This window comes from Mustela lutreola, chromosome X, assembly GCF_030435805.1.
Source record: "Mustela lutreola isolate mMusLut2 chromosome X, mMusLut2.pri, whole genome shotgun sequence".
Lineage (NCBI taxonomy): Eukaryota > Metazoa > Chordata > Mammalia > Carnivora > Mustelidae > Mustela > Mustela lutreola.
The window spans coordinates 22694763-22708845 of NC_081308.1; the positions used below are offsets into that span (position 1 = coordinate 22694763).

The 14083-nt window shown below is 38.0% G+C and overlaps 1 protein-coding gene across 1 annotated transcript; it reads right to left on the bottom strand.

Annotated features, from left to right (window-relative positions):
- Positions 1–9620: 9620 nt before the first annotated feature.
- LOC131821469 (serine/threonine-protein phosphatase 4 regulatory subunit 3B-like) lies at positions 9621–12859 on the bottom strand. Its single transcript, XM_059157600.1, has one exon. The coding sequence runs from the start codon at positions 12798–12800 to the stop codon at positions 10203–10205; it is 2598 nt and encodes an 865-aa protein (XP_059013583.1). The 5' UTR covers positions 12801–12859; the 3' UTR covers positions 9621–10202.
- Positions 12860–14083: the final 1224 nt, after the last annotated feature.

The following is a 14083-nucleotide window of genomic DNA, read 5'->3' on the forward strand; positions in this document are numbered from 1 at the left end:
GTAAAATTTTTACCAAATATACTTTTACCAAATGTAATTTTTTTTCTTGAAATATTTGATTTTGGTAAAATTTGTTTTAATAAGAAACAAAGCTGCATTTTTGTCCTAGTTTCTAGAGTGCTGAAGCAACACCAATTTTATATAACATAGCTTACCCCACATTTAGCATATGAGAAACCCCATACACATAGCTTTGCACTTTCTCTCCACTGAATGGTTCTCTCCTGCTGCACCGATGCAGTCATGTTTCCATCACACAGGACTTACAGATGTTGATATCTGGTAGAGCTTGTCCTCTAACACTATGTTTCTTAAAAGTCCAGTTACTCCTGACCAGTAGTATCTCCAGATGAATTTCATGATCATTTTGTATTTTCAAAAAGCAATGAAAAAAAAAATCCTCATAGTACTTTTCCTCAGATTGAATTAAAATAACAAATTTATGTTAGGAAAAATGGAATGCCTCATAATAATGATTTCCTGTCCAAAATCAAAGCATTTTAGTATTAAAGGATCTTTATTAAAAATCTTATTAAAGGGTTTTATTTAGCTTAAAAACTTTAATTCTTCCTCCATATAGTCATATCATATTTATTACTAGTCATTTAATTTTAAGTAGTTACTATGCTTATTCCTGGATAAGGAAAAGTTATTGGTTGTCATGTACTAATTTATGTCATCAATACCTTTACTGAATTTTCTTTTTGTTTTCACATTCTTTTGGATTTTCACAGTATATTATAATGATATCTGAAAAACATATTATGCCCTCCTTCCTCCCAATATGTATAGCTCTCATTTCTTACTCTTTCTTATCTAATTGCATAGGCTAGGAGCAACAGTTCAGTGTAAAGTAATGGCTGCTAACTGACATCACTATCTTGTTCTCAACTATAGTAGAGTGTCTTCTAGATTCATCATTAAATACGATGCTGATTTTCATATGTACATGCAGAACATATTTTATTAAAAGAGATACACACACATATACACATACCAGTATGCACAATGGAATGATATTCAAAACATACTACAGTATCCACCCAGCGGACTCTGACCTCTATCTATGAGCACTGAGCAACCAGCCCACTTGTATACCACCTAATGTGCTGTACCAGTATGTACTGACCACATATCAGCTCTACAAATACATGCTACACACAGTTAAGGGAGTATTTCTTTTTTTGCTTTCTGTGAGATGAATATTTTTTCTTATTGTAGTTTTAATATGGAAACTTTCCTTACTCTCTGGATAAAATGATGATCATGATGCACTCACTGATAGGCTACAATTGGTGATATTCTATGTAGGCATTTATTTCAATATGAATTAAGTTTTTTTGGAGGAGGGTTCTCCTTGTCTGCTTTCTTTCTAGTAAAATTCTAATCCAATTTTTCAAGTGTTTGGAATCCTCTTTTCTCTATGTCCTGAAACAGGTAAAATTGCATTGGTGTTAGTTTTTTTCCATGAGGATTAAACAATTCACCTGTTATATTCTCAGAATATTTCAAATAACAGAAAACCCAAAAGTAGATTAGCTTAAATTACAAAGGAAACAGTTTCTCTTGTTATCCAATAATCCAAAAGCAAAGCATCAGGTGCCACTTAATCTAGGGATTAAATATTATAGATGCATTTCTCAAGATGTTATCTGCCTTGCTTATTTGAAATTTTTTTTCTTCTGCAGAAAGCTTCTTCCCTTGTTCTCAAAGTATGGTTGCTGCCAGCTCCAAAAGGGACACATTCCTTATTTGCATCTAGCAGCAAAGAGAATCTCTTCAAGTAGTTCTCATGGCAAAAGAAACTATAATTCCTAGAAACTAACGCATTACATTTGCTTTGCTTTTGTTGTACTCTATCCATGTATCAGTGACAGATGTCAAGGAATACACTAATACATTCCTGGGTCTGCGGATGGGGTAGGGTCGTTCTCACTCTAAACGCTTAGCTAAGAATTAGGAATTGAATTTCCTACTGGAAATTTAGAATACTTTTTAAGGAAAGGGAGGGAGAATGGAGAAGACAAAGAATAAATATCTATTGATGTATCATGGTAAATTATACATTTTATGTACATATGTGCACAGCTATAATATGAATTTGTTATGAGTATATTTATATAAAACCCATGGAACACCAAATTCATGTACATCAAACTGGTAAGGATGAACTCCTGAGCAAAATGTAAGAAAAATAAATCTTAAATTTCAGATAATGGTAAAAGGAGCTTTTAATCCTATTAGATGGTCTTTTTATAGGAATGCTATATTCATGTATTAAGTATCATTTTATAAATTTCATACAGAGATAGGAAGAAAAAAAAGAAAAGAATGTGCCAATTTTCTCACAGCTAAGTTGAATACCCTCAAAAGAACAACTTAGAAATTACTGTAACTTCTAGAACAACTATCACTGCGGATAGTTCACTTTCAGGGTATCAGTATGGAATGATATATCTGCATACCCTGATAGAATATTTTATTTGAGAAATAATAATGAAATCACATTAGTTGTTAGATATAAAAGAAAAATACTATATTAACTAAGTAGGAAATATTCATTGGCAGCCCTGTGTTACTTTAAAATTTAATAATTTTACCTACATTGTTATAGCATAAGCATCATTTTATGGGTAAGTACCTAGAGACTCAGAGACATTATAGGAATGAACTGAAGCCAGATAGGTAGGAAGTACTTCAATAATGACACAAACCTAGACATTCTAAACACATAGCCCATACAGTACACTTTTCATCTCTGTCTGAAATATTAGTGAAGATAAAGGCATCATGCATAATACTATTATTAGAAACCTATTTATCTATAGGAATTTGTAACTATGTGAGCCTAAACTCGTGGTGATCATTTCACAATATGCACATACATCAAATTATTATGTTGTACACTTTGAACTAATTCAATGTTATATGTCAGTTATATTTTAATAAATCTGGAAAAAATTAACTAGAGGGTATTATGTTAAGTGAAAGAAGTCAGAGAAAGAGAAATGCCATGTGATCTCACTCAAACATGGAATTTAAGAAATGAAAGAGATGAACACAGGGGAAGGGAAATAAAAAGAAGATTAAAACAGAGAGGGAGGCAAACCATAAGAGACTCTTAACTCTAAGAAACAAACTAAGGGTTGCTAGAGGGGAGGTGGGTGGGGGAGGGGGTAATTAGGTGATGGTCATTGAGGAGGTCACATGATGTAATGTGCACTATAATTTATGCAACTGATCCATCACTAAATTCTACCCCTGATACTAATAATATACTATATGTTAACTAAAATTGAATTTAAATTAAAAAAAATTTAAAAATGTATTCATCTATAGGACACTGATATATTTTCTCAACTCAGTGCTATTTCCCCCATAATATGTAATCTATTCGACATTGAAAAGGATCTTCATATTTAAGAGCGATAGAAATCAGACAAAATATTATTACAGTTAAAAAATGATACTCGGGGCGCCTGGGTGGCTCAGTGGGTTGAAGCCTCTGCCTTAGGCTCAGGTCATGATCCCAGGGTCCTAGGATTGAGCCCCACATTGGGCTGTCTGCTCCGCAGGGAGCCTGCTTCCTCTTCTCTCTCTCTCTCTCTCTCTCTCGGCCTGCCTCTCTGCCTATTTGTGATCTCTGTCTGTCAAATAAATAAATAAAATCTTTTTTTAAAAAAAAGACTGATACTCAAATCTGAGAAAAATATAAATAGCTTGCCACAGACATACATCAAAAATACTGTATCTTCTCCCCTGCCAAATGTGATAAAGTACTCTTCAGATTTTTTTAGGGTATCTTTGAAAATGTGTACAGCAGAAATATCCCAATATTATTGGGTAGCTTATCAGGCTCCTCAGCCCATTCATATGTCCTTTTCTAAAGGGTTGCCTTAGTAACTCTCCAACAAAAGTAGTTTTCTGCAGTTTTTCTCCAAATACTACCCACGTAATTCCTCAATTTAGTCATTGCAGTGGGGGCAGGAAATAATGTATCTCAAATTTGGTTTGCTTCTGATTCCAACAGTTTGGAGACCAAAAACCTAGTAAAAACAGCTAAAAGTGTCACTGGTATTAAAATAGCAATCATATGTAATACTATAGAGGGATAATGGATATAAAACAATTTCCTCTATTATTCCAGGGGAGGATAGACTGAATCAATTTAGTCTTTCCAAAATGAAGTGTGCATGTTACAACTTAAAGGTAACTAACTATTGGATTAGAATCAAAAGAATATCTTTCAAAGTAATAAAGGGGAAAGGGGAAAGAAGCAAGCAAACAAACAAAAACACACAAATACAGAAGAAAGGTAGAAAAGGACCAGGAGTTGATGCAAGTCTAGTAGTGGCTAGGAAGCTCAGTCTCAGATGTGAAGGTATTTAATTTCAACTTGTATATAATGGGATTTTCTATTTCAGGCCCCCATTCTTCAATGGGACTGAAACTTAATCGCAGTAAATTAAGTAGGCTTCTATTCCCAACATTTTTCTCACATTAGCAACGAAGTTACAGCATGGGGAAATGTGTGAGGAGAATTGGTGATACGGTCCTTCATATTTCATATCAAAGTATCCCATGACACATATAAAGTACTTCAGCAGGGTGCTTGGCATGTAGTGAAAGTTAGTCATTTTTTTCTGTCTTGACTTCTGAAGCAAAAGTAAAAATTTCACTAGCTACCTCTTTAGCAACTCCTGTGGTGAGTATAATGACAGTGGTTTGCAGAGTACTGTGTTTTTATGGAGAAGAATTCAAGCAGTGTTAGCTTTACATGACCTTTGGAAGCATGTGGGTAAAGCAGAAAGAGGGACACTGTGCATAGATTGTTCATAGACCTCATATACTGATATCAGATTTCTACTTTATTATTAATAAATATATATGGTAGGCACATATAATAGTTCTAATGTTTAAAGTACTTTCATGATACATCTCAAGACACATTATATGTAGGAGAAAGAACTCGGTCTATGGAGTCAGACAAACATACCTGAACACACTCTCACAAGTACTAGTTACATATTTCTGGGTGCCTCTGTTTCTTCTGTAAGAGTGAAAATCCATACTGTGTTAGTTTGTGTTCTAGAAGGAGCCATCATGAGAGAAATTAGCATGCAAGGATTTCATTAGGGAAAATGCTGATGAGGGGCAATGGAGAGCAAGCCGGAGGAGGGTGGAAAAAACATCAGATCATGATACATTCTGACCTCAAATGAAGAAGAGAGGGAATGATGGAAGCATCCTAGATCACCCTGCAGTCTAAAGATGGGTTTTATAAAATGTCTTTGTGCCCCCTCACACCTGATCCTCCTAGATGAAAAGTTTGGGTGAGAGTAGAGAATAACTGAAAGAAAGGGAAAAAGTATTCCACTCGTGTATTATGGAAATGGAAGAAGAGCGACAACTTAGAATCCAGGGTTGCACAGGCTAGAAAGGGGCTTTAATGACCTTTGTCTCTCAAAAAATGCTTCTGAAGTCTTCCTCCCCAGGGAAAACATTCTGGAGCAACTATTCCAAAGTGTTAGAAACATGTTCAATTTAACTGACTGTTGGGTCTGCCATCCCCAGCCTGAGAGAAAGCCCTGACCACGTTTCCCCTTAACCCCACTGAGAGAGCTAGCAGAGATGCAAAGCATGTTTCCTGTTTCTGCAGCATACATGCACGTGCGTACACACACACACACACACACACACACACACACTCATCCTGGTTGTCATTCTCACCCCCAACCTCAGTCATCATGGGGTGAGTTAATACCACACCACCATGCTGTTGGCATGGACAAATAAGAAAGATTGGATTGACTGAATTTAACAGACCCTCCAAAACAAGGAGCCGACTTACTTCTCTGACTGAACTGGGAACCTTAACACTTACCTGCTGGCATTTTCCACCTGTGTTCCCTGATTGATGTAGGTATTACCTGACAGAACTACCAACTGTAAAGACCTTTCCTTCCAGGGACATCATTTGTACTCTTGAGACTGTCCTTTTTGGGTGGGAGCTGGGCATTAACACTTCTCACTACTGAAAACACCGTGACTTGCACCTTAGGATGGGAAACTTGCAGCATCTGGGATCCTTCAACACCCTAAAGGGAAGAGCTTAACTCTGAGGCAACAACATCCATACCAGGGTCCTCAGATTTGTCTGTTATTTCAATTGCTTTAAGGAAAAGGACACTTGGACCGTTAACCTACAGATACATTCTAGCTGACTGCTCTGCTTGCTGGGGGTGGGCATGGAAGGGAAGGGAGTAATGCTTACTTGCTCTGGTCACTTTCACAAATCTTGGATGCCCTCCCCACCTCTCCTGCTACTCTTCTGATTTCAGTTTCACTCTATGCTCTGTGGTTAACACCCCAGACACCACTCCACCCAAGTGTCTTTACTGCTATACAAGCTTATTTTTCTTTCTACTTTAATGCTTTTTATTTCAGTTGTGTCTCAGCAGGGCACGATGCATACGAATAGACTTGTCTGCTAACCAGAACTGACCTCATTTTTAATTTATCATGTTGCCACTAATTTGATTGAGAATATAGGATTATTAATTTATGAGTATACCTTGTGATATAAGTGTTTCTACCTGACTTTATCCCCAATCTTCTGGGAAATGATTATGCTACTATTGTTGACAATAAAGGATTTTGAAAGCTATTTATTAAGTGCTGAATATGATCTGGGTAGTTTACATAGAGTTTCTGAGTTTAGACAAGATGGAGAAAGTGTGGCTAGAGGAGAAAAGAAGTAAAATGTCTAAGGTCATGGGACTGGTAAGCATCAGAGCCTGCAATGTTGGCAAGGGCTGTCTGAATATAAAACTTTTGCCTTATCTGTTGTATCACCTTTTCTTTGTTGGTGTATTTAGAAAGTTCCTCTGCCATAAAAATTACTGGAAGTCATGTATTTAAAGCCCTGATCTTGATGAGCCCAGGGTGCCTCTCCAAAAATGCTCACCTCTATTTTATTGTACAGACGAAGCCATTCCAAGCTGTTTCTTCTTTTCACAAATAACCCACTTAAGGTTCCTTTTAAAATTACTTCTAAAAGTCTTGAAGATGAAATTAAACATTTTTGACATGGTACCTCCTTGCACACAGTATCCAGAGAAGCTGAATATTTTGGTCAATTTTTCACTCAGTGTGCAGACAGTAAGGATTGCTCTTCTGTGTTTTGTTGCCCTCTTAAATGTTCCTGTAATAGTAGGTTATGCCATCTGATGGGCAATTTGCCTTTGCACCATTTTGCCTGTCATGTTGTTTCCCTAACATTAAGTAGCTGAGACTAGGAAAGGGCTCACAGAGGTTACGCAGCTCAATAGAAAGCCTGTCCTTTTTTCTTTGTTTTTTATTTTTTTCCCTTCTTTTTTAACTTTCCATTATACTTATGCCCTCCTCCACCCTTACTTACAAATTCACTGGAAACAGTACAGCAAGAAATGCAAATATTCATTTTTTTTCTCCTGCAGTGTCCATTAAAATTTGTTTTAGTGTCCATTTTTTAACGGCTGATTAAAACTAGCTGAAGAGAAGAGAATAAGCAGGAAGAGCACAGAAAAATTGTTCATCTCTGTCTAGTTGTAAATAGCTGCTCTGTTAAGGAATTGGGGATACTCCCACCAAAACAAGGGGTTAAGCATTTTTTTTTTCCCAAAACAACACTCTGAGGATGCACGTAAGTGTGTGCACTCTGGATAACATTCCCCATGACACTCTAGCCAGAAGGAAAATGTGACATGCTCTTGGAACAAACTGCCCTTTCTGACATATACTCACAACATGAATAGTCCCATTACAACATTTAATTACCCAGCATGGCTTGAGAGACGTAAAAATGCAGTTTCCCTGCTGTGTCATGTCCTCAGCAATATGTGATTATATCTCCTGAGGTCAATGTCCACACTTTAGTGGACTGTATGCCTGATGAAATGATTATTTATTTTAAGAATATACTCTCTTTGTTCCTTAAGAAATTAAAAATAGAGCTTCCTTATGACCCTGCAATTGCACTACTGGGTATTTACCCCAAAGATACAGATGTAGTGAAAAGAACGGCCATCTGTACCCTAATGTTCATAGCAGCAATGGCCACGGCTGCCAAATTGTGGAAAAGAACCAAGACGCCCTTCAATGAATGAATGGATAAGGAAGATGTGGTCCATATACACTATGGAGTATTATGCCTCCATCAGAAAGGACGAATACCCAACTTTTTGTATCAACATGGACGGGACTGGAAGAGATTATGTTGAGTGAAATAAGTCAAGCAGAGAGAGTCAGTTATCATATGGTTTCACTTATTTGTGGAGCATAACATATAGCATGGAGGACATGGGGAGTTAGAGAGGAGAAGGGAGTTGAGGGAAATTGGAAGGGGAGATGAACCATGAGAGACTATGGACTCTGAAAAACAATCTGAGGGGTTTGAAGGGGTGGGGGAGGGGTTGGGGGAGCCAGGTGGTGGGTATTAAGGAGGACATGTATTGCATGGAGCACTGGGTATGGTGCAAAAACAATGAATTTTGTTGCGCTGAAAAGAAATTAAAAAAAAAAATTTAATTAAAAGAAAAGAAATTAAAACATTTTGAAATTTTTTTAAAAAGAAGATACTCTTTGTGGCTGTTACACAACTCTCTCTTACTTTTGCATGAGATGTGTCTACTATTGGCACAAAAGTACATTTAAAATGGTCTCTTTTATTTTTGGAATTACAAGGTGACTTTTTAGTTTCTGAATTTCATAGTTCAGTATGGATAACATCAAATGGTGCAAAACAACTACGATAGTATTTTGAATGAAAACCAAACTCTGTCTGTGGAAAACTCTACTTCTTTTCCACACAGACAGCCCATCTGGTTCAAACAATGACCAAAATTGAAATTAACTCTAAATTCTTCAAAACAGGAGAAACTGCTTCAGTTTTAGCCATTTCAGGAAAAATGGACCCTGTTAGCTTGCTCCTCTAAAAATAATCCCTCTAAAAATAACCCCCTCATTTCTATTTTTAGAAATGCATTGCATTCACTCCTTTCATAAAGCACATTTCATATTACACCCTTGTTTATAGAAAAAAACACTTCAGGTACTGTAAGTGGAATTTGACACTTAAGCAGCTTCTTCATCCAAAATTGTTCCTAGATATTAAATGCCACCTCATCCAGCACTATTTTTTGTATGTTAGTCTTTGTAAATTATACTTAAAAAAAGATTTTATTTATTTATTTGACAGAGAGAGAGATCACAAGTAGGCAGAGAGGCAGGCAGAGAGAGAGGGGGAAGCAGGCTCCCTGCTGACCAGAAAGCCTGATGCAGGCCTCGATCCCAGGACCCTGGGATCATGACCTGAGCCGAAGGCAGAGGCTTTAACCCAGTGGGCCACCCAGATGCCCCTGTAAATAGTACTTTAAATGGATACAACTTTATCAAGGAGTCAGCAAATACCTTCAGAATTACTTTTCACCATCTGGCTATTGAAAGTGTTCTGTTCTACCCACTACCAGGGTAAAAGAGAATACCTTTTCAGAATACTAGTGGGCTGATTCTTGGCATCTCTTATCTAAAAAAAAAAAGTTAAATTGACAACTGCACATTTTGAATCCAGCTTCCTTTTTTATTCATGAAAATACACACTGCAAGTTACTTCCCCCCCAATTACCCAGAGTCTGAATTTGTGTTAAAGACATGTGAATAGCTTCAGTTTGTTTTTTTGATTATAGTTGACTTTGTTTTCCATGTAAACATGAATTTTTATGACAAAAAAAAATAAAAAGGGCAATTGAAGCAAAGAAAACCATAGTCAGAATCACTGGGCAAGTAATGTTACAGGCTTTGTAACTGCAGTGTTAACAACTGTTTTTAAAATACAGCCTTAGAGCAAAACTACATTCATTTATATTATCAACCTGTTTTCTTCCCCAAAACTAAGATTTTTTTCTTGCAAAGTAGTTATCATTCAGGTTCTGGTTAGTTTTTTAGTTTAGTTCTTTTTCTTTCTTTCTTTCTTTTTTATGAATTCTGTGAACTTTGGTTTTTACAGAACTAAACCATCCTAGTTGATGACACTGACATCTTTGTTACTTATTGTATACTTAGAAGTTCAAATTAGAAAGCTTTTGGATTCAGACTTTTCAGCTAATTGATGTTTATTGAATATTCATAGAATTTAGTATTGTTGAGGGTCTCGCATAAAGATTTTACAGGCTAAGATGTGGTCTCTTCCTGGGAGATGTTTCATCTTCCTTATCTTTTTCATCATCATCGGGAGGATTCATTAAGCCAACAGTGCTGCTTCCCTGCAGGCTACGTGTTCCATTAGCAGCAGCAGCAGAATGGGATATGGTGTATTTGTAGCCCCCTGAAGATGATCTTTTAGGAGGAGCTACCTTGTCTTCATTTTCCTTTGGTTTTTTAGTCTCCATAAATTTGAAACGATCTTGAAAATTGTCTTCCAGTGGTGGCATAGTTGCTTCTCCTTCCTCTGAATTTCCTTTAAGACACTTTTCTTCCTTCTTGTCCATGACTCTGGTACTCCTGCGAAGTATTTTACTATGCAAGATAGAATGTAAATTCTTCCGTATTTGATTCTGCCGGTCTTTTTCTTGTTCATATTTAATCTTCAATCCTTTGAATGTCTGGACATATTCAATCGATTCAAGTGCCTTATAAAACTTTTCAACTATATGTGTAATAAGAGATTTGATATTTTCCGCTCTTATGTATTCAAACAGCTCAATAGCAGCTGAATTCAACATATTGTACCGAGTTCCATTACCCAGAAGAGCTTTGACAACTGGTTCAAAAAGATTTCCCTTGATGATGTAACAATTATAAAGTTCATCTTTAAGGCCAATCATCCTTCTCATAAAGCGGAGCGAACTCAAGACCAGGAAAGTGTGCTTTGAATTCATCAAGATCAAGACTCTTCTTAGCAAGTCTTTGCTCAAAATATAATTTTTTATGTAGTATGTGTGATGTTGCACACAAAATGTGAGCAGCTCTAAAATTAAAGAAAGCAGCTGTGCTGTTTGATAATTATTGAGGCAATGTGTGTTGTTTTCGTCAGACCCAACTTCACTATCCCCTTCACATATATCTTCTGAAGTGGTGGCAACAAGTGGTGCTATGAAGTTGTGTATACAATGCTTGTAGAAAAAATTTAGGAATTCACTTCTTTCACATTTAGTAGATGTTGCATGCATGTTTTCTGGATCAAGAAGAGTACGAAGAAGTCCCATTAAATGAACAGCACCTCCTAGCTCAGGATCAGTATCGCAGATCATTTGCTCAATGACTAAGTTAATGAAAAGGTTACCATCTTCACTCTCCTGAGCTTCTTCCATGATAAATTCTCGAATCATGGATGGACTATACTCTACGAGATAAGTAAATATATCAGTAGCAGCTGACCTTATTTGCAAATTCTCCATGCTCATTACGATTTTAAGAACAGGAAGAATTCCCAATTCTGTCAGTGTTTTGAACAGAGCATCCTTCTTTGGAGGCTGTAATGTCTGAGAAAATGCACAGAATTCCTTGAAGAAAAGTAGCAATTCACGCCGTCTATCATCATCTATTGCCGCATTCTTTAACTGTGCAAAGACTTCAGACAAAAAGTTTTCGTCCTGCAACATGCTGACTATCTCAACCTTGTTGAGGAAAATAAAAGTTGTAAGACTCGAAAGAAAGTTCTCTTCATACATGGATGGTGCTGGCAAAAGTATGTCATAGATGTACTGTATCTTATATGTCTGATGTATTTTTTGCCTAAGTTCACCGTTTGTTATTGGTACAACTTCCTTGAGCCTTGCATGTTGGGTCAAGAATTCCCTATGCCTTTTTGGCTGAGCCAAAGCAGGGTCATATTCAAGACATCCCACCACATCCATGATACACTCAGCAGAAAACATGATCTCAAACAGAGCTGTCTTGTTAAGGAATAAGATGCCTTTAATAATTGTATGCAAATGATGTAAGCCTGCAGTGTTCCCTAGGTCCTCACAAGTGTGGAACAGCTGCAGCAAATTTTTAATATAGTCGTCATTTTCTAAGATCAGAGCCAGTCTCTCCTTACGGATCGGTGAAGCGAGAACGGCGGTAATGAAGTCAGCAATCTCTTCAAGTTTACAGAGTTCACAGTTAGGCAGGTCAAACACATTATTGGTTTCCAGGACGTCATGCAGTTGTTCTTCTTTGGATTCCTCCAAGAGATCTTGTGTGATTTTGATGGATGGGTCTTTTCCCTGAATGTGGCAAATTTCTTCCCAGATCTTATGGCAACCCTCAGTGTCCTGGAAACTTAATGCCACACCATGGTTCTCTCCTTCAGACCAAATAATCAGGGTTTCCTGTTGTTTCTGATAGGGGGTATTTGAATTTATCTTTGATTCCAAGATTAGTGCGGCCTGGGAATCCGACCTAACGAGCAGGGACACACCCTGGAGGCGCTTCACATAAGTAGAGGAGACGTGCCCGGTGCCGAGATCATCCCATTGTTGGTCCTCATTCAGTGAGTAGACTTTTACAAGATACCGTGTGTCGGCAATGGCGACCGCTGGCTTCCCGTCCCCAGTGTTGGTCTCGGTGTGGGGGGCCGCTGGGTCGCATGTGCCTGGAGTCGACTGTAGTTGTCGCTGTTGTGGCAGCGACCATTGCTCAGGTGGCGGGAGGGGAAAATTACGGTGGAAGATGGCAGAGAAGTAGCGTTCAGGTGGACGCTGGTGGTTCCTGAGGTCCGCAGAGTTCCCTCGAGTCCCACTTCCTCTCACTTCCATCTTAGGTTTCCCTCTCTCCATTTTGCCGTCGCATATTCCTTCTTAACGTGGGTTTACGGAGTGAGCCCTTGGCTTGCTCCTGGTCGTCTGGGAAAGCCTCGACAACAGCAGGATTCTTATGATTGTCACAGGATTCTACCCAGCTGAACATTCTAAATGTGTTGAGGCATTGCGGCCAAGCTTACATGGAGGCTTAGTGATTAGAGCAAACCACTGTTCTTTCCATTAAAAAAATAATCCAAGGGACGCCTGGGTGGCTCAGTGGGTTAAGCGGCTGCCTTCGGCTCAGGTCATGATCCCAGCGTCATGGGATCGAGTCCCGCATCGGGCTCCTTTCTCCGCGGGGAGCCTGCTTCTCCCTCTGCCTCTGCTGCCACTCTGCCTGCCTGTGCGTGCTCGAGCTCTCGCTCTCTCTCTCTCTCTCTCTGGCAAATAAATAAAATATTAAAAAAAAAATCCAAAAAACAACAACAGAAAAACCCCTTTTGTTCCCCAGAAGCATTTTCACTTAACAGTGTGTAGGAGACTTAGGACTTTAAACGAAAGAAAGCTGAATCACTTATGTCCTGACCAACTCAACACCGTATTTCCTAATCAACACCATGTTGAGACTTCTCCACCCACCCCCGACCCACTCATGCATCCCCCACCCTCAAAAGAAGCAGAAGCCAAGTGAAGTGTGCACTATTACTGACAATCAGAGATCTGTAGGTGGGCCTTCTCCAGAAAACCTGCCCTATGTATCTGCCACTCACTTAACCCACCCTTGGGGGAGGATCTTGTCCCCAGAAGGAGCTGGCAACTCTGATTCTGTTCAGCTGGGCCTGAAGCACCCTCATTTACCACAATGGGAAAACCTTTTTTCCAATCTATAACCACACTCCTCGTTCTTAGAGGAGTGGGCCAGAGAGAAACTGGGTTGAAATTAGCTAAGAGTATGTACTGCACATGGCAGATCAATTGTTTTATTTTTCTTGATCATTACAGTGATAGTAACAACCACAACTAAGTAATAATACTTGAGTACTTACTAGTATTAGAAAAAGGTAATAACATAATTGATCACATTAAATGCTTGACTACTTTTTATGTTCAAGACAATGTGACAATAACTTTTATATCTTTTTGTACTTAATTTTCATGATACCTAGTGATATAGCAATACTAAGGTTCCTTCTAAGATCAGGAAACAAACTTAGAGAAGTTAAATAAATTGCCAAAGGTCACACTCCTAGTAAGTAGAGGAACTCTGATTTGAACACATGTCTTTCTGATTCCAAAATTGGTTTTCTCAGCCATTGAAC

What these genes read in the sequence shown, in the direction of transcription:
- LOC131821469 (XM_059157600.1), bottom strand. Translation starts at nt 12,800, where the DNA reads ATGGAGAGAGGGAAACCTAAGATGGAAGTGAGAGGAAGTGGGACTCGA.